We start from the raw sequence: 21,058 nt of genomic DNA, 5'->3' as shown, positions 1-21,058 counted from the left end.
ATGCACTAAACCAAAATCCGCATCATCCCATTTTAACAAATTGTCGGCATGTCTCTTCTGAAAAGGTGACCATAAAATATATTCATGCTTACAATTTATTAAATTTGACCCTAAGTCTAAACTATCCGCTATAAAGAAAGAAGGCGCTTGCTTGAATTGCATCTCACTATGCCGATACTGAGCGTGTGATTTTATTGGCAACCGCTGAAGTTCTGCTGAGAGACAACGCTGATTCTTGGCAACCCGCTCATGCGCTACTAGATAGTGGTTCGCACGCTTCATTTATTACAGAATCCTGCGTTCAACGCCTTCGCTTACCCCGAAAGGCATCATCCGCTTACGTTACAGGAATCGGCTCATCACAAGGGGGTCATACATGAGGAGAATGCAAAATCACAATTGCACCGCGGTCGTTGGGTACCAAATTCCAATTTAACGCACTCGTTTTACCGAAAATCACCAACGATCTTCCCGCCACCGATGTCTCGATATCGTCATGGGCACACCTTCGCGACTTGGCTCTAGCTGACCCACATTTTTCTAAACCAGGTCCCATAGATATTTTAATCGGTATGGATGAGATGGATAAGTTTTTGTTAAATGGATTGCGAAAGGGACAGCTCGGCACACCCATGGCGCAAAACACCGCGTTCGGATGGGTGTTGTTTGGCAACGCATCCAATTCCGAAACACATTCTTTTTCCATCCCCGCATTGTACTGCGACATGCAGCTAACACAACTCGTCAGTAAGTTTTCGGAGCTCGAGGAACTAAATCCTAGAAAGCATTACACACCGGAAGAAACCCTTTGTGAGAAGCTCTTCGATGAAACAACTCAACGAGCAGACGACGGGCGCTACATTGTGCGTCTACCGCTTAAGGAGGGAATCGAGCTCGGTGAGTCTCGAAACGCCGCAGTCCGAGCTCTACTTCATAAAGGGTACAGAGATTTCATGAAAGAGCTAGTTGAGCTTGGTCACATGGAGTTAGCAGGTCCAAGTACATCCAATACATATTATATGCCGCATCACGCTGTGGTCAAGGACACAAGTGCCACGCCCAAGTTGAGAGTCGTCTTTAACGCCTCCATGAAGACTTCTTCGGGAAACTCTCTAAACGACGCGCTGATGGTAGGTCCACAGCTGCAGCAAGATCTTTTTTCGATTTTAGTGCGATTTCGTACCCATCGCTATGGGCTCATAGCGGATGTGGAAAAAATGTATCGGCAAGTTTACGTTGCTTCGCAAGACGCCGATTATCAGCGCATAGTTTGGCGTAAGAATACATCAGAGGCGATACAAGATTTCCGACTTTTGAGAGTAACATATGGTGTTGCTTCTGCTTCGCACTTAGCCATCAATTCATTACAACGAGCAGCTGCGGACGCTACCAACACAAACGAAATGGTAGTAGAGGTGGTTAAGAAGGATTTCTATATGGATGATCTGCTTACCGGGTCACATACTATTGATGAACTTACCATGCTTCAGAAGGACGTATCAAATATAATCAGTCAAGGTGGGTTCGAGCTACGCAAATGGGCGACAAATTGTTCAACGCTAAGAGAGCGCATACCTCACGCGTCTAAACAAGTATCACACTTGTTGGCGGACGGTAACGAAATTCGAACCCTGGGTACAATTTGGTGCACGGATACCGACTCGCTCTCTATAGCCGTAGACTTGGATGAACTGCGTGGCACACTAACAAAACGAGTTTTCCTATCGGATTCTAGCAAAATATTCGATCCCTTAGGTCTAATCGCGCCATGCACGATTCGTTCTAAGATGTGGCTGCAAGGGATTTGGAGATCAAAGGTGGATTGGGACGAACCAGTTCCCGCCGACGTATCAAAGAAATGGTTGCATCACCGCGGTGAGCTACAGAAGTTAACATTACTAAAGTTAAACCGCTGGTTGGGAACTCACAATATTAACGATTCAGAGTTTCATCTCTTCACCGACGCTTCTGAACTGGCTTATGCAGCTGCGCTTTACTGTCGTACTCAAAGCACAAGTGGTGCGATACAAGTTGCCTTGGTGGCTGCTAAAACCAAGGTCGCTCCGCTCAAGACCACTACGCTACCACGCTTGGAGCTTTGTGCAACGCATCTAGGTGCGAAACTAGTTCGTCAGGTTCAGAGTAGTTTCGGCTGCACATTCGAAAAACTCTACGCGTGGACCGACTCAATGGTAACATTAGCGTGGTTGCAGGGTACACCCAGCAGGTGGTCAGTCTTCGTTTCCAATCACGTAGCGGCAGTGCAGGACACCATACCAGACCGCAGACTGCGCATCACGCGGCATCAGCCCATCGCAGCTTCTTAAGCATCACTTATGGTGGTATGGGCCAAACTGGTTACAAAACACCAACGATTTTTCTTCGAAAACTATCACGCAACATACGACGGATCTCGAGCTGAAATCCACAAAGGCAGCGGTACACCTATCTCAAACTTCAAAGGAATGGGAGTTGTTAAGCCGATATCAGTCGTACACTAGACTCAAGAGAATAACTGCTCTTCTATTACGATTCAAAAAAACGTACGTTTTTCCGCGGCGGAGCCCAAAAAGCGCATATCAGGTCCAATAACTTGCGCCGAAATTCGGGAGGCAGAGCTCGCATTGGTAAAGTATACTCAACATAATGCTTTCGAACAAGAAATTTCTCATTTCAGATTGAACAAACCCTTACCTTTGCGAAGCACTCTTGTACGCCTTCAGCCCTTCATGGATGTCGATGGAATTGTTCGTGTCGGGGGCCGTCTCAAAAAGGCCTCGCTCGCAACCGACGTTAAACATCCAATAATTTACCTAGAACTTCATCACTTGCAAAAGCTATCACAGCTGAAATACATATTACGACTCTACATGCTGGACCACAAATTATGCAAACTGTGTTACAGCGACGCTTCTGGGTTTTCTCACGGAAGAGGAGCTAAAACTATTAAAGCTTATATCTGCTCATTCATATGCATGAGTACTGGAGCAATGCACTTAGAGCTGGCTATAGTGATCTGTCGTCACCGACCTTTATAGCAGCGTTTAAACGTTTTACAAATCGCAGAGGTCACTGCCAACATGTTTATTCCGATAATGGCACTAATTTCGTTGGTGCTAATAAAGAGCTACGATATTTGTTGGATACCTACGGAAGTCGAAGACTTCGAAGTTTTAACGCCGGGTCACTTCATTGTCGGCGAACCTTTGAAATCCCTGCCCGATCTTAACGTGGAAGCCTTTAAGGGAACTATTTTTCAACGCTGGCAAGCTATCACTACAATACGACAACATTTTTGGAAGCGCTGGCGGGATGAATATTTGGTCAATCTTCAAAAACGTACAAAGTGGTTCCGACCAAGGCAAAGCTTACAAGTAAACGATGTGGTAGTCATACACGATAACACTGCGCCTCCTACGAAATGGAAACTTGGGCGCATACTTAGCGTTCATCCAGGTACCGATGGCTGCGTTCGTGTGGTCAACGTAAAAACTTCAGATGGCGAAATGTTACGACCCGTAGTTAAGTTATCTTTACTGCCAACAAAAACAGATATTTTTAATAACTGATATTAATTTAAAGAATTTGAAATCAAACAATGTATAAATTTTAAATATTTTGAACCGTCGTTCAAGGCGGCCGGCATGGTCGCGCCTAATCTGCATTTGCATATATGTATATATCGCCTTTCTAATTCCACAACTCAAATTGTATATTTCATACTTAACCCTTAAATGCATAGCGTACCATATAAGGTACGCCCTTTTACTTCATCATATCTCCTTCAAATTAATATGAACTGCATTTTTATTTAGTCTAGATTAGAACTAAAAAATCTAGCTTTTTTGTAAATATTATCACAGCCTTCAGAAATTTACAGTTAGTTGTCGGTGAGCAGGCGTGGCAAAAGGACGTGAATTTTGCAACAAAATCAAAGTGGGAATTTTATACCTCAATAAAATATATTTTGTGTTATTTTGTGTTAAATAAATATACAAGGTAAGTACCCTATTGTCTATTTTAGCGAATTAAAATGAAATGTAATCAAATGTAACGGTATTTATAGTTTATTGGCTTTTTTGCGTATGTACCATATATGGTACTTCATGCATCTAAGCCAAATAAAAAATTGCATATTGTAAGTGTTTTTATTTCAGTCATGGATGAATATATAATTGGCGGAAAGAGGTATAATGCAGATGAAGTAGCAGATATGCTATGTGATGATTTCGAAGATCAGGTAGGATCAGATATACCCAAAGATGGAAATGTGTCTTTTGATGAAGATGAGCCCGAAGATGCATTCGACGATCTAATGGATGAAACACCAGGACCAAAGCGAATTAGAAATCAAGCCGAAAACGACTATGAATTGTTGGATGAAGATTCGATTAGTGATTCGGTTTTACAAAAAATGAACGATGACGATGCGAACGGTTCAATGTTAGAAGCCTCTAATGTCACTATTCCGGACAATGAACCCTTACCAGTAGATTTATCTATAGTGCGTCAAGAACCCTCGTCGCCTCCAAAAAAAAGAAGGTCAGCTTTATCTACACCATTGACCCTTGAAAGCACTTCTTCACAAGAGGCTAAACACCAAGAATGCTGTAGGTATAAAGATATTGTTATTGATATAGCGTCAACAGATTTTGAAAGAGCCCGCTGGAGAAAATGTAATTTACAATTAAGTCAAGATCAAATATGCTTCCTTGGAGGTTCAGTCTTAAAATCAGATCAAACAGAAAAGTTCTCCACTCCGTATGGTTGCTTTAAATACTTCTTTACTGATGAGTTAATGGAAATTATAGTAAACGAGACCATTACCTACGCAAAGGTAGAAAAAAATAACCAAACTTTCTTTTTTGACATCTTCGAATTCGGAAAATTTATCGGCATTACATATTATATGTCCTATCACAAACTACCTTGTGTTAGAGATTACTGGAATAAGCAAAATGGAGTTGATGCTGTACGGAACGTGATGACAGTAAACAGGTATGAGAAGATAAAGGAATACCTTCACATGAACAACAACTCTGCATACGACGAGGAAAATCCTGATCGTTTGTATAAATTGAGACCTGTACTAAATTACCTCAATGAACGTTTTCAATCTATTCCTATGCAGTCTCGTCTTTCAATAGACGAACAGATATGCTCAACCAAAGCTGGTCATTTTATGAAGCAATATCTCCCCAACAAACCTAAGAAATGGGGGTTCAAGTTCTTTGCCCTTTGTGACGTATCTGGTTTTATGTACATGTTTGAAATTTATACTGGCGAAACTCATTGTTTACTACCTGGAGAACCAGATTTGAAGGCCTCGGCTAATATTGTTGTGCGCATGACTCGTGGGGTTCCCCGTTTCCAAAATTATATCATTTACATGGATAACTATTATACCTCCATACCGTTATTGATTTATTTACGAACCCAAGGTATACACAGTATTGGGACCATCAACCGAAATAGGATCAAAAATTGCAAGCTTCCAGAGACAAAGGATATGATGAAAATGGATCGAGGAGTATCAGCAGAGTTCTTAACCACAATATATGGTATACCGATAACATCTATATCATGGAAGGATAATCGGGTAGTTAACCTTGTTTCCACTTTCGTTGGGATGAAACCGGTGTTAAATCCACATATTGATAATGTTGTAGATCAGACTATACAGCGGTGGGATAAGAAAGAGAAGAAAGTGATTACTATCTCTTGCCCCCAAATAATTAAAGAGTACAATATGCATATGGGAGGTGTGGATCTTATGGATTCCCACCTTGGTCGGTTAAAAATTGTGTTGAAAAGCCGAAAATGGTATCTTAGAATATTTTATCACCTATTGGATATATGCATGGTAAATGCTTGGCTACTTTTTAAAAGATCAAATCCTAGTGCTTCAATGACTCAAAAGGCGTTCCGTCTGGAAATATGTTACGTGCTGACGAATATGGGAACAAACCAAAACCGGTCTGGTGTACACACAATAGCCTCTCGTGTTCAAGATGAACGTGGACCCCCAAAAAATTTACGTTTCGACGGCATCCATCATTATCCCTTGGTTGAAGGTCGTGCCAGATGCAAAAATGAGACGTGTAATGTTGGTGACAAGAACGTGAACAATCGATCAATATTCAAATGGGAAAAGTGTAACGTACATCTCTGTTTGAATGATAAGCGTAATTGTTTTGTTGCTTATCACAAAAAATAAAAAAATAATAATACGAAGTATATTTATAAAGTATTTTCACTAATTGACTTTATTTATGTAAATATGTACATGTATTTCCTTTGATTTGAATACACTGAAATATAATTTGCCTATAAAAAATATTCACCTTTTTTCTCTCACAATGCATAGCGTACCATATATGGTACAAATAAAAAAAAACACATTTTCAGCTTTTTCCGGAAAACGGCTCAATTATTTTTAAAATGGTGATCCATTTCGTGTTCAGGGGGTTGTTTTACATATGTAAAACTGGGTCTCCATATTTAGGGCTGACCTCATGCATTTAAGGGTTAAGTATTTTAGTACTAGATGGTAACACTAGTTGCTATTTGACATTTTGGTATTATCATGGTTCAATTATGTACAGGTTGGCTCATCTCATCAGCTGATTTTATTTATGTCATTGCCTGGTCGAAGGGATTGTCAAAAGGAGATGGCAAACTCAAAATGAAACCAACACATTGGCAACATTTTACTTACACATACAAAAACTGCTAAGTTTTATGCAAGGCGAATTCATTACAGGTGGTGTTATCCCGTCAGCTGATTGCTTCTTCTTGATAATTTTCCATACAAAGCCTTGTACAACAAAATGTCAGTTAATCGAAATCTATGAAAATTTTCTTTTGACTTGACATTCATCTGCACGGCGAATTGATTGAATTCGCTTTGCCACCACCTGGTATAGATTCGCCTTGGTTTTATGTTTCCATTCCATACCATTCGCACCAACACCAATACACAGATTTTGACAATTTGAACAGACATATTTTGTTGCTTTACAGATGAGCCAACCTGTATATAGTTGAACCATGGGTATTATCATGTTGTCCGCTTTGTCATTCGCTTCTTACAGTCCACTATACCGCTAGCATAGCAATACTTTTCTACCGCTTAAATTATTGTAAATAAAGTTAAGTGAAATAGTACAAATATTGTTCGGTCTTTATTTAATCAATTGGAACAAGCGTATCAGCAGTATACGCTGTACACCGCAACCCGCATACATAATCCGCTACACCAACGGCTAAGGGCTCATTTACAAACGAATATCTGCACACTCAGCTCAAATCGGTAATGCTATTCTGCGGAGTTCTTAAAACAATAAAAATAGCCTAATGTACAATATTGAAAAAACAAAAATAAGACGGCTTGCTGAAATATATGTACATATATCTAAGCCCCTTTTTTACAAAAATTAAACGACATCCTTAAGATTTTGTCTCCTTCTCTCGTGGTATGTCTGTACTGTAATGTTTGACAGGCTGCACAGTTCAGTAGTAGCGATATAGAAGTATTACATATATGGAATAAACCAACACAAAATCCAATCAACATTGCAAAAATCAACTATATAGTAATAACTATATATTTTAATAAATCTTTATTTATTACTTAATTTAAATATCTTTACATTTTAAAATATTTAAAATAACTATCAATAAAATTTTCATTTTGAAATAATATACAAAATAAAATAATTCAAAAATAATTTACAATAAAATTAAAGAAAAAAAACTTTTTTAAAAATAAGCTTTTATTATTGGTTAATAAAATTAACTAAAAAGTAAACAATAAATTGACTCTAAAGAAATATAACACTTTATAAGTTCATTGTAACCTTTAACGATAATTAGGCTTTTCCGTCTGCGACAAAAACATTCTATGTATATTGTACATAATTATATATTTTTAACATTAAAACTTTACACCTAAATTATTAAATCTTACAGTTTATATCACAGTCCAAATTATTCTAATAAAAAACGTGTTAAATTTTGATGGTATAATTAAGAACATTTAGGATCTCCTTTTCTTGCTATCTCAATGTAACACGCTTTTATTAGAACAATTAGGACTTTGATATAAACTGTAAGATTTAATAATTTAGGTGTAAAGTTTTAATGTTAAAAATATATAGTTATGTACAATATAGAATTTTTTTGTCGCAGACGAAAAAGCCTAATTATCGTTAAAGGTTACAATGAACTTATAAAGTGTTATATTTCTTTAGAGTCAATTTATTGTTTACTTTTTAGTTAATTTTATTAACCAATAATAAAAGCTTATTTTTAAAAAAGTGTTTTTTTCTTTAATTTTATTTTTTACTTTTTAGTTAATTTTAGTGATGAAATCGGAGGATACACTGCGACTTCTGTAGAATCCAAGCAATGTTGTTTTTCAAAACAGGTTGCACTGCTCCCAATATATATATTTTTTTCAAATGTGGTTTTAATTGACTTACTCTTAAATAAAAAACGGCTGATATTTTTTTAAATATATTTTATAAAAAGCGTAATTTTTTTGGGGCAGTTTATGGATGCTCGTTAATAAAGCAAGCGGCCCTGTGTGAAAAGGAAAAATGTATTATTTACACAAAGTTGCATTATTTTTTGTGTGAAATTGGTAATACCCTACCAACCATGAGTGGATAAAGACCAGAGACAATTTTAAGATAGAGATGTTGCAGGTGCGAAAAATAGTGTGAAGCAAGCTTCACAAAACCTCCAGTAGGTCACATTCACCACTTACTACAGCAGAATTTGTTAAACTACCACTGTCTGTATTTACTATTTAAAAATTATTACTTGGTAAGGTGCATGCAGCAGCTTCTTCGCAAAATCAGTGCATGCCGGACGACTGGAATATAAGTGTTCTTTGCCCAGTCCACAAGAAGGGGGATACTGCAAAATGCACCAACTATCGTGGAATCAGCCTTCTTAATATCGCATATAAGTTCCTTTCAAGTGTATTGTGCGAAAGATTGAAGCCCACCGTGAACCGGCTGATTGGACCTTATCAGTGCGGCTTCAGACCTGGTAAATCTACCATCGACCAGATTTTCACAATGCGCCAAATCTTGGAAAAAAACCGTGAAAAGAAAATCGACACACATCAACTCTTCGTCGATTTTAAAGCCGCCTTCGACAGCACGAAAAGGAGCTGCCTATATGCCGCTATGTCTGAATTTGGATTCCCCGCAAAACTTATACATACGGCTGCACAAAATGACGTTGATCAACACCATCAGCTCTGTCAGAATTGGGAAGGTCCTCTCCGAACCGTTCGAAACTAAACGAGGTGCGATTTCTTTAATTTGATGTTGGAGAAAATTATACTAGCTGCAGAACTTAATCGCACTGGAACAATATTATATAAAGGCGTGCAATTACTGGCCTATGCTGATGAAATTGATACCATCGGCCTAACACCCGTGCTGTTAGTTCTGCTTACTCCAAACTGGAAAAAGAAGCGGTAAAGATGGATGTGATGGTGAATGAGGACAAAACAAAGTACCTGCTGTCATCCAGCAAAGAGTCAGCGCATACGCGCATTGGCAATCACGCTACTGTTGGCAGCCATAATTTCGAAATAGTAAAAGACTTCGTTTATTTGGGAACCAGCATCAACACTAGCAACAACACCAGCACTGAAATGCAGCGAAGAATCAATCTTGCCAATAAATGCTACTTTGGACTAGGTAGGAATTTAAAAAGTAAAGTCCTCTCTCGGCGAACGAAAATCATACTCTACAAGTCACTTATCGTACGCGTCCTGCTATATGGGGCAGAAGCATGGACCATGACAACAGCAGATGAAGCGGCTTTGGGAATGTTCGAGAGAAAAGTTCTTCGAAAGATTTATGGACCTATACGCGTTGCCGATGGCGAGTTACGAAGAAGATTTAATGATGAGCTGTACGAGCTATACGCAGACATCCACATAGTCCAATGAATTAAAACGCAGCGACTGCGCCGGCTAGGCCATGTTATGCGAATGAAAGATGATGATCCGGCCAAGAAAGTTTCTATCAGAACCCGCCTATGGAAGCAGAGATAGAGGGCGGCCCCCACTCCGTTGGAAGGACCAGGTGGAAAACGATTTAAACTCCCTTGGTGTTACCAATTGGCGCCGGTTGGCGGAGCGACTGGCGCGCCTTGTTGGACGGCCATAACAGTTTAGACGGTTAAGCGCCAATTAAGTAAGTAAGAAATGTGATATTTCGTGTACGTGTGAGCTGTCAGTCTGCAACTACTGCATACTTTTAGGTGGAAATGACAGCTTTGAACGTCATTGTGCAGCGTTGCCAGACCGTGCTTTAAAACATCCATAAACCGTTTTCCTAATACCCAAAAATCCCTCATGCTCCAAAAATGCTCCAAATTTTTCATTCATTTTTTATGTACAAAAAAATACCAACAAAATGTTCCATACTTTTTATTAATTTTTCTTCAATTTACAAATTTCATATAAATTTTATATAATTTACATTTTTAATAAAAAAATTTAAATACAATAACAATAGAATAAAATGAACTTCAATTTTAGTTAAACGATAAAAAAATGGCATAAAAGAAAATTTAATTAAAGTAAATAAATAAAAATAAAATAAAATAAATAAAGTAAAAACAGTAATTTGGAATAAACTAAAGAAAATGAAATGGAATAAAATTAAATAAAGTGACTTGGCATAACAAAAATAGAGTGGAACGAATTAAAGGAAAACTAAATTCATGGAAATGAAGTGGAATGAAGTGAGATGAGACAAAATAAGAGGAAACGGAGAGGAGTGAAATGAAACAGAAAAAAAAGTTACTAAAACGAAAACATTTTAAACTATTTGAAATTAAACGGAATGAAATAGAATAAAGTGAAATGATATGGAAAAGGAACAAAAATGAAACTGAATGGTATAAAATGAAAAGAAAAATATAAATCATATGAATATGAAAAGAAATAAAGCGAAATAATATGAAACTATATATACAATGAAACTAAATAAAATAGATTATGAAGTGAAACGAAATTAATTGAAATAAAAAAAGATAAAATGAAATGATATGGCATTAAATGAAATTAAACGAAATGAAATGGAAGGCAATGGAATAAAATAGAACGAAATAACATGAGACAAAACGAAATTAAGTGGAATGAAATTAAATGAAATGGATATTAAGTAATATGAAACAAAATGAAATAAAATAAAATAAAATAAAGTAATTTAATCTATATAATAAAATAAAACTAAATGAAATTGATTAAAAAAAAATAAAGTTAAATAAGTTTAAACGAAATTTAAACTTAACACATTTAAATAAAATGGAACGAAACGAAATGGAACTGAGTGAAACGTAATGAAATTGAGTGAAAAGAAATTAAAAGGAAATATATTGAAACGCAAATAAACTTAGTGAAACATAATAAAATAATATGAGCTGAAAAGGAATGAAATTGAGTGAAATGAATTGAAAACAAACGAAATGTATTTGTACGAATTTAAACGTAATGAAATATTCAACTGAATTGAACGGAACGAAATGAAATTGAGTGAAATGAAATAGAATAATATGAAATGATATGGAAAAGAAACAAAAAAAATGGAACTATAGGAAATGAAACGGATTGATATAAAATAAAATGAAAAACAAAATAAATCACGTCGAAATGAAAACAAAGAAAACGAAATGATATGAAACTAAATAAGAAAGAATATTATGAAGTGAAACGAAAGGAAATGAAGAAAATTGTTTGAAATTAAATAAGATAAAATGAAATGACATGGAATTAAACGAAATGAAATGGAATGAAACGAAATAGAATGAAATAAAGTTCAATTAAATGAAACGAAAGAAAATTAAATGAGAAAAATGAAAGGAATGGAACAAAAGGAAACGGAGTGAAATGAACTAAATTCACACAAAAATGTTACGAAATGAGATGCAACAAAATTAAATTAAATGTAGTAATATAAGGAGCACGGAACGAAACGAAATTGAGTGAAATGAAATAGAAACAAAAAAATATGAAACTATATGAACTGAAACGGAATGTTGAAACGAAATAGTGCGGAACGAAGCGAAATTGAATGAATTGAAATAGAAACCAAAAAATATGAAATGAAACGGAATGATATAAAATGAAATGAAAACCATATAAATAATGTGGAAATAAAAAAAAATAAAAATAAATGATATGAAACTATCTGGAATGAAATAAAATCAAGTAAAATGAAATGAAGTGAAACAAACTAAAAATAAATGGGACGAAGTGAAATGCAACGAATCTAAGAAATGAAATGAATTTAAGTGAAATGAAATGGAAGGAAATGAAATTGAATTTGGAAAATTAATTAAATTTCATCAAACGGGATAAAATTAAACTAAAAAAATGGAATGTAATGAAAACCCTTTAGGAAACTAAATTAAATTAAAGAAATTTCTTTGAAACGAAATAAAATAAAATGAAAGGAACTGTCATGAAATAAATAAAAAGAAACGGAATAAAATGATAAGAAATAGAAATCAATTAAACTAAATGGATATGAAGCAAAACTACATAAATTAATGATGCTAATCTAAGTTGGGCCTGTATTCGATAATCCCCGGGTCCACATTTTCGTTCCCGGAATATTTCAGGTCGTACGATATCGTGTAACAAAGAAACAATCAATCCAAAATAATGGCTGCACTTAAGCATGTACATACATACATACATAAGTACATATGTACATCTCATGATTTAGGGGTGCAATTTAGTACACCTCCAATCCCAAATAATTTGGAGGCATCAAAAATTGCAGCTCCTCTGCGTAAGGTACAATGTAATTGTAATTGTACCTTACTTTCATTTAACTATATACTTACAATGTTCATGCAGCTGTTGGTTGCAGGCCAATGTCACCATGCGTCTCCAATAGCTTCAGCATTCGCAAGTAGACTTGCAAGAATCTCCATCTGAAAACCTGCTAAAATAGAAAACAAATTGTTGTTACTAATCTAAAAACCAACAAATAAATGTTACAAAATTATTTACCTCTATTTCCGGTGAAAAGGCGCTTTTCTTAAGAAAATTCAGAAATATTTTCAAATCTGCGTAAAATAATTTTTATTGACAGCTGTCTATTTATTTTGGGCGTTTTTTTAAAATTGTCGTCCACATACTTTTAGGCGCATACGGATATTGGAAAATACCCCATAAAATTGCGGTGGTGTTAGTATTTTTTTAAAAAAATATGAGATTGTGTTGGAATTCGAGGAGAAAATGGCAAAAAGCGGTTAGCGTAAAAAACTGGATAATGCACGAGTAAAAAAGAGGCTAAAAAAGTGGATAAATTTGTATAGGCAGTGTGCGGATTTTATCCATGGTGAAATGGGATATTTCGTGTACGTGTGAGCTGTTAGTCGGCAACGATTGCATTCTTTTCGGTGCCAATGACATCTTTGAACGTCAATGTGTAGTGTTGACAGACCGTCCTTTAAAATATCCAAAACCCGTTTTCCTAATTCCCAAAAATTCCAAATGCGGAATGAAAAATGCTCCAAATTTTTTTATTAACTTTTTTTATGTCAAAATGTTCTATACTTTTTATTAATTCTTTTTAATTTACAAATTTCATATAAAATTTTTATAATTTAAATTTTTAATAAAAAAAAATTTAAATAAAATAACAACAGAAGAAAATCAAATAAAATTTGAAACGATACAAAAAATAACATAAAATAAATTGAATTAAATAAAGTAAAATGAAACAAAACAAAATAAAATAAAATTTAATTCAAGTAAATAAATAAAAATAAAATAAAATTTAATAAAATGAATAAAGTAAAAAAATATGTTGGAATGAAACTAAATAAAATGAAATCGAATAAATTTAAATAAAGTGAAATGACATAAAAAATGGACGAATGGGACGAATTAAAAGAATTAAAAGAAAAATAAATTCAATGTAATGAAATGGAATGAAGTGAGATGAAAAAAAAAAATAAAATAAAACGGAAAGAAGTGAAATGAAACAGAAAAAAATTAACTGAAACGAAAAAACATGAAACCATATGAAATTAAACGGAATGAAATGAAAAATGAAATGATATGGAAAAGAAACAAAAATGAAACTATATGAAATGAAACGGAATGATTACGGGTAAAATGAAATTAAAAACATATAAATCATATAGAAATGAAAAGAAATAAAATGAAATGATATGAAACTATATGAAATGGAACTAAATAAAATAGAATATTATGAAGTGAAAGGAAATGGAATGAAAGAAATTAATTGAAATTAAATAAGATAAAATGAAATGACATGGAATTAAATGAAATGAAACGAAATGAAATGGAATGAAATGAAATAAAAATAAATGAACAAAAAATATAACGAAATGAAATGCAATAAAATTAAATCAAATGAAGTAATATAAGTGGTAATGGAAGAAAACGAGACCAGATTCAATGAAATTAAAAGTATAGAAATCAAATGAAATGAAATGGAATAAAATGAGACGAAATAGAATGAAATAAAATAATATAAAATAAAATAAAATAAAGGAAAAATGAATTCAAATAAAATAAAATTAAAATAAGATCGCGGGTTCGAATCGAGCTCAAGGCCTAACAATAATTTTTTATCATTATTATTGTTATGATAAATTTTTTCTTAACTGAAATGATAAAAAATATTGTTAGGCCTTGAGCTCGATTCGAACCCGCGATCTTACAAATCAGTAGGCCGATATAACAACAAAAATTGTTAAAATTAAAATAGAGTAAAGTAAAATAAGATTTAACAAAATAAAACAAAAAAATAAAATAAAATGAAATGGAGTGGCATGAAATTAGAATGAAACGAAAAAAGTGAAAAAACGAAATTAGACAAAATGGAATGGAATGAAATATGAAATACAATGAAATGAAAAAAATTAAATGAAGTGAAATAAAATGGAATGAAATTAAATAATATGAAACAAAAGGAAATCAAGTGGAATGAAATTAAATGAAATGGAAATGAAGTAATATGAAACAAAATGAAATAAAATAAAATAAAGTGGAATAAAACATAATAAAACCAAATGAAATAAAATTAAAAAAGGTAAAATAAAATAAAACGAAATTTAAACTAAACATAATTAAATAAAATGGAACGAAAAGAAATGAAATTGAGTTAAAAGATATGAAATAAAACGAAATATATTGAAACGAATTTAAACTTAATGAAATATAATAAAATAAGGCGAGCTGAAATGGAAAGAAATGAATGGAAAGAAATGAAAGAAAAGAAACAAAAAAATATGAAACTATATGAAATGAAACGGAATGATATAAAAATAAATGGAAACAGTGCGATCTCCTAGACGCAGTGGTAGTACTGAGCGTGTACAAGGTGGAATATGCTATTTTCACAAAAAGTTCGGTGCAAATGCGCGTAAATGTCGTCTAGGTTGTAGCAATTGGAATCAGCAGCACGTATAATTACTCCAAACTGGGCACTAACGAAGTCAATGAGCCTCATCTGCATATTTTCGATAAACATAGTAAAATCCGATTTTTTATTGATTCCGGATCAGTTGTTTCCATAGTTCTTCGTACAATGGTAAAGATAACAAGTAAGGAAGGCTAAGTTCGGGTGTAACCGAACATTACATACTCAGTTGAGAGCTATGGAGACAAAATAAGGAAAATCACCATGTAGGAAAATGAACCTAGGGTAACCCTGAAATGTGGTTGTATGACATGTGTATCAAAGGGAAGGTATTAAAGAGAATTTTAAGAGAGACTAGGCCATAGTTCTATGGATGGACGCCATTTAGGGATATCGCCATAAAGGTGGACCAGGGCTGACTCTAGAATGTGTTTGTACGATATGGGTATCAAATGAAAGGTGATAATGAGTATTTTAAAAGGGAATGGGCTTTAGTTCTATAGGTGAACGCCTTTTCGAGAAATCGCCATAAAGGTGGGCCACAAATGTGGCCAGGGGTGACTCTAGAATGTGTTTGTACGATATGGGTATCAAACGAAAGGTGTTACTGATCATTTTAAGATGGAGTGGGCATTAGGTCTATAGGTGGACGCCTTTTCGAGATATCGCCATTAGGGTGAGCCAGGGGTGACTCTAGAATGTTTGTACGATATGGGTATCAAACGAAAGGTGTTACTGAGCATTTTAAGAGGGAGTGGGCATTAGGTCTATAGGTGGACGCCTTTTCGAGATATCGCCATTAGGGTGGGAAAGGGGTGACTCTAGAATGTTTTTGTACGATATGGGTATCAAATGAAAGGTCGTAATGAGTATTTTAAAAGGGAGTAATCCTTAGTTTTGTAGGTGGACGCCTTTTCGAGATATCGCCATAAACGTGGACCAAGGGTGACTCTAGAATATGTTTGTACGATATGGGTATCAAATGAAAGCTGTTAATGAATATTTTGAAAAGCAGTGATCCTTAGTTCCATAGGTGGCCGCCGTTTCGAGATATCGCCATAAAGGTGGACCAGGGGTGTCTCTAGTTGTACGATATGGGAATCAAATGAAAGGTGTTACTGAGCATTTTAAGAGGGAGTGGGCATTAGGTCTATAGGTGCACGCCTTTTCGAAATGTCGCCATTAGGGTGGGCCAGGGGTGACTCTAGAATGTGTTTGTATGATATGGGTATCAAATGAAAGATGGTAATGAGTATTTTAAAAGGGAGTAATCCTTAGTTCTATAGGTGGACCCCTTTTCGAGATATCGCCATAAAGGTGGACCAATGGTGACTCTAGAATGTTTGTACGATATGGGTATCAAACGAAAGGTGCTACTGAGCATTTTAAGAGGGAGTGGGCATTAGGTCTATAGGTGGACGCCTTTTCGAGATATCGCCATTAGGGTGGGAAAGGGTTGACTCTAGAATGTTTTTGTACGATATGGGTATCAAATGAAAGGTCGTAATGAGTATTTTAAAAGGGAGTAATCCTTAGTTTTGTAGGTGGACGCCTTTTCGAGATATCGCCATAAACGTGGACCAAGGGTGACTAGAATGTTTGTACGATATGGATATCAAACGAAAGGTGTTACTGAGCATTTTAAGAGGGAGTGGGCATTAGGTCTATAGGTGGACGCCTTTTCGAGATATCGCCATTAGGGTGGGCCAGGGGTGACTCTAGAATGTTTGTACGATATGGGTATCAAACGAAAGGTGTTACTGAGCATTTTAAGAGGGAGTGAGCATTAGGTCTATAGGTGGACGCCTTTTCGAGATATCGCCATTAGGGTGGGCCAGGGTGACTCTAGAATGTGTTTGTACGATATGGGTATCAAATGAAAGGTGGTAATGAGTATTTTAAAAGGGAGTAATCTTTAGTTCTATAGGTGGACGCCTTTTCGAGATATCGCCATAAAGGTGGACCAAGGGTGACTATACAATGTTTGTACGATATGGGTATCAAACGAAAGGTGTTACTGAGCATTTTAAGAGGGAGTGGGCATTAGGTCTATATGTGGACGCCTTTTCGAGATATCGCCATTAGGGTGGGCCAGGGGTGACTCTAGAATGTTTGTACGATATGGGTATCAAACGAAAGGTGTTACTGAGCATTTTAAGAGGGAGTGGGCATTAGGTCTATAGGTGGACGCCTTTTCGAGATATCGCCATTAGGGCGGGCCAGGGGTGACTCTAGAATGTTTGTACGATATGGGTATCAAACGAAAGGTGTTACTGAGCATTTTAAGAGGGAGTGGACATTAGGTATATAGGTGGTCGCCTTTTCGAGATATCGCCATTAGGGTGGGCCAGGGGTGACTCTAGAATGTTTGTACAATATGGGTATCAAACGAAAGGTGTTACTGAGCATTTTAAGAGGGAGTGGGCATTAGGTCTATAGGTGGACGCCTTTTCGAGATATCGCCATTAGGGTGGGCCAGGGTGATTCTAGAATGTGTTTGTACGATATGGATATCAAATTAAAAGTATTAATGAGGGTTTTAAAAGCGAGTGGCCCTTAGATGTATATGTGAAGGCGTTCTCGCGATATCGACCAAAATGTGGACCAGGTGATCCAGAAAATCATCTGTCGGGTACTGCTAATTTATTTATATATGCAATACTACTAACAGTATTCCTGCCAAGATTCCAAGGGCTGTTGATTTCGCCTTGTAGAACTTTTTCATTTTCTTCTACTTAATATGGTAGGTGTCACACCCATTTTACAAAGTTTTTTCCAAAGTTATATTTTGCGTCAATAAACCAATCCAGTTACCATGTTTCATCCCTTTTTTCGTAGTTGGTATAGAATTATGGCATTTTTTTCATTTTTCGTAATTTTCGATATCGATAAAGTGGGCGTGGTTATGGTCGGATTTCGGCCTTTTTTATACCAAGATAAAGTGAGTTCAGATAAGTACGTGGGCTAAGTTTAGTAAAGATATATCGGTTTTTGCTCAAGTTATTGTGTTAACGGCCGAGCGGAAGGACAGACGGTGGACTGTGTATAAAAACTGGGCGTGGCTTCCACCGATTTCGCCCATTTTCACAGAGAACAGTTACCGTCACAGAATCTATGCTCCTACCAAATTTGAGAAGGATTGGTAAATTTTTGTTCGACTTATGGCATTAAAAGTATTCTAGACAAACTAAATGAAAATGGGCGGAGCCACGCCCATTTTGAAATTTTCTTTTATTGTTGGATTTTGTTGCATCATATCATTACTGGAGTTGAATTTTGACTTAATTTACTTATATACAGTAAAGATATTAACTTTTTTGTTAAAATTTGAATTTAAAAAAATTTTTTTTTAAAAAGTGGGCGTGTTCTTCATCCAATTTTGCTAATTTTTATTTAGCACATATATAGTAATAGTAGTAACGTTGCTGCCAAATTTCATCATGATATCTTCAACGACTGCCAAATTACAGCTTGCAAAACTTTTAAATTACCTTCTTGTAAAAGTGGGCGGTGCCACGCCCATTGTCCAAAATCTTACTAGTTTTCTATTCTGCGTCATAACGTCAACCCATCTACCAAGTTTCATCGCTTTAACCGCCTTTGGCAATGAATTATCGCATTTTTTCGGTTTTTCGAAATTTTCGATATCGAAAAAGTGGGCGTGGTTATAGTCCGATATCGTTCATTTTAAATAGCGATCTGAGATGAGTGCTCAGGAACCTACATACCAAATTTCATCAAGATACCTCAAAATTTACTCAAGTTATCGTGTTAACGGACGGACGGACGGACGGACATGGCTCAATCAAATTTTTTTTCGATCCTGATTATTTTGATATATGGAAGTCTATATCTATCTCGATTCCTTTATATATGTACAACCAACCGTTATCCAATCAAACTTAATATACTCTGTGAGCTCTGCTCAACTGAGTATAAAAACAACAAGTAAGGAAGGTTAAGTTCGGGTGTAACCGAACATTACATACTCAATTGAGAGCTATGGTGACAATAAAAGGGAAAATAACGGTGTAGGAAAATGAACCGAGGGTAACCCTGGAACGTTTTTGTATGACATATGTATCAAATGAAAGGTATTAAAGAGTATTTTATGAGGGAGTGGGTCATAGTTCTATAGGTGGACACCATTTAGGGATATCGCCATAAAGGTGGACCAGGGCTGACTCTAGAATTTGTTGTACGATATGGGTATCAAATTAAAGGTATTTTAAAAGGGAGTGGTAGTTGTATATGTGAAGGCGTTTTCCAGATATCGACCAAAATGTGGACCAGGATGACCCAGAACGCCATCTGTTGGATACCGCTAATTTATTTATATATGTAACACCACAAACAGTATTCCTGTCAAGATTTCAAGGGTTTTTTATTTCGCCCTGCAGAACTTTTTCATTTTCTTCTACTTAATATGGTAGGTGTCACACCCATTTTACAAAGTTTTTTTCTAAAGTTATATTTTGCGTCAACAAACCAATCCAATTACCATGTTTCATCCATTTTTTCGTATATGGTATAGAATTATGGCATTTTTTTCATTTTTCGATATCGAAAAAGTGGGCGTGGTCATAGTCGGATTTCGGCCATTTTTTATACCAATACAAAGTGAGTTCAGATAAATACGTGAACTGAGTTTATTAAAGATATATCGATTTTTGCTCAAGTTATCGTGTTAACGGCCGAGCGGAAGGACAGACGGTCGACTGTGTATAAAAACAGGGCGTGGCTTCAACCGATTACGCCCTTTTTCACAGAAATAATTTATCGCCCTAGAATCTAAGCCCCTACCAAATTTCACAAGGATTGGTAAATTTTTGTTCGACTTATGGCATTAAAAGTATCCTAGAAAAATGAAATGAAAAAGGGCGCAGCCACGCCCATTTTGAAATTTTCTTTTATTTTTGTATTTTGCTGCACCATATCATTACTGGAGTTGAATGTTGACATAATTTAGTTATATACTGTAAAGATATTAAATTTTTTGTTAAAATTTGACTTTAAAAAAATAAAAAAATAAAAAGGCGTGGTCATTCTCCGATTTTGCTAATTTTTATTAAGCATACATATAGTAATAGGAGTAATGTTCCTGCCAAGTTTCATCATGATATCTTGAACAACTGCCAAATGACAGCTTGCAAAACACTTAAATTAGGTACCTTCTTTTAAAAGTGGGAGGTGCAACGCCCATTGTCCAAAATTTTACAAATTTTCTATTATGTGTCATAAGTTCAACTCACCTACCAAGTTTCATCGCTTTATCCATCTTTGGTAATGAATTATCGCACTTTGTCGGTTTTTCGAAATTTTCGATATCGAAAAAGTGGGCGTGGTTATAGTCCGATATCTTTTATTTTAAATAGCGATCTGAGATGAGTGCTCAGGAACCTACATACCAAATTTCATCAAGATACCTCAAAATTTACTCAATTTATCGTGTTAACGGACGGACGGACGGACGGACATGGCTCAATCAAATTTTTTTTCGATCCTGATGATTCTTATATATGGAAGTCTATATCTATTTCGATTCCTTTATACCTGTACAACCAACCGTTATCCAATCAAAGTTAATATACTCTGCGAGCTCTGCTCAACTGAGTATAAAA

At 35.4% G+C, this 21,058-nt stretch overlaps 3 protein-coding genes across 4 annotated transcripts in view; all 3 read left to right on the top strand.

Annotated features, from left to right (window-relative positions):
* Positions 1 to 21,058, top strand: part of LOC137248988 (UDP-glycosyltransferase UGT5-like) — a 182,780-nt gene that overhangs the window by 31,167 nt on the left and 130,555 nt on the right. The gene's annotated exons all lie outside the window — the stretch shown is intronic.
* LOC137248990 (UDP-glycosyltransferase UGT4-like) overlaps positions 1 to 21,058 on the top strand; it is a 39,139-nt gene that overhangs the window by 12,476 nt on the left and 5,605 nt on the right. The window lies entirely within an intron of this gene.
* LOC137248987 (piggyBac transposable element-derived protein 3-like) lies at positions 3,890 to 6,492 on the top strand. The gene is made up of 2 exons (XM_067780025.1): positions 3,890 to 3,999; positions 4,158 to 6,492. The coding sequence occupies exon 2, from the start codon at positions 4,160 to 4,162 to the stop codon at positions 6,215 to 6,217; it is 2,058 nt and encodes a 685-aa protein (XP_067636126.1). The 5' UTR covers positions 3,890 to 3,999; positions 4,158 to 4,159; the 3' UTR covers positions 6,218 to 6,492.

This window comes from Eurosta solidaginis, chromosome 4 (genome assembly GCF_040869045.1).
Source record: "Eurosta solidaginis isolate ZX-2024a chromosome 4, ASM4086904v1, whole genome shotgun sequence".
NCBI classification, from domain to species: domain Eukaryota; kingdom Metazoa; phylum Arthropoda; class Insecta; order Diptera; family Tephritidae; genus Eurosta; species Eurosta solidaginis.
This window is presented reverse-complemented; position numbering and strand designations above follow the sequence as displayed.

Excerpts from the sequence above, each read along its gene's own strand:
- LOC137248987 (XM_067780025.1), top strand. The coding sequence starts at position 4,160 with ATGGATGAATATATAATTGGCGGAAAGAGGTATAATGCAGATGAAGTA.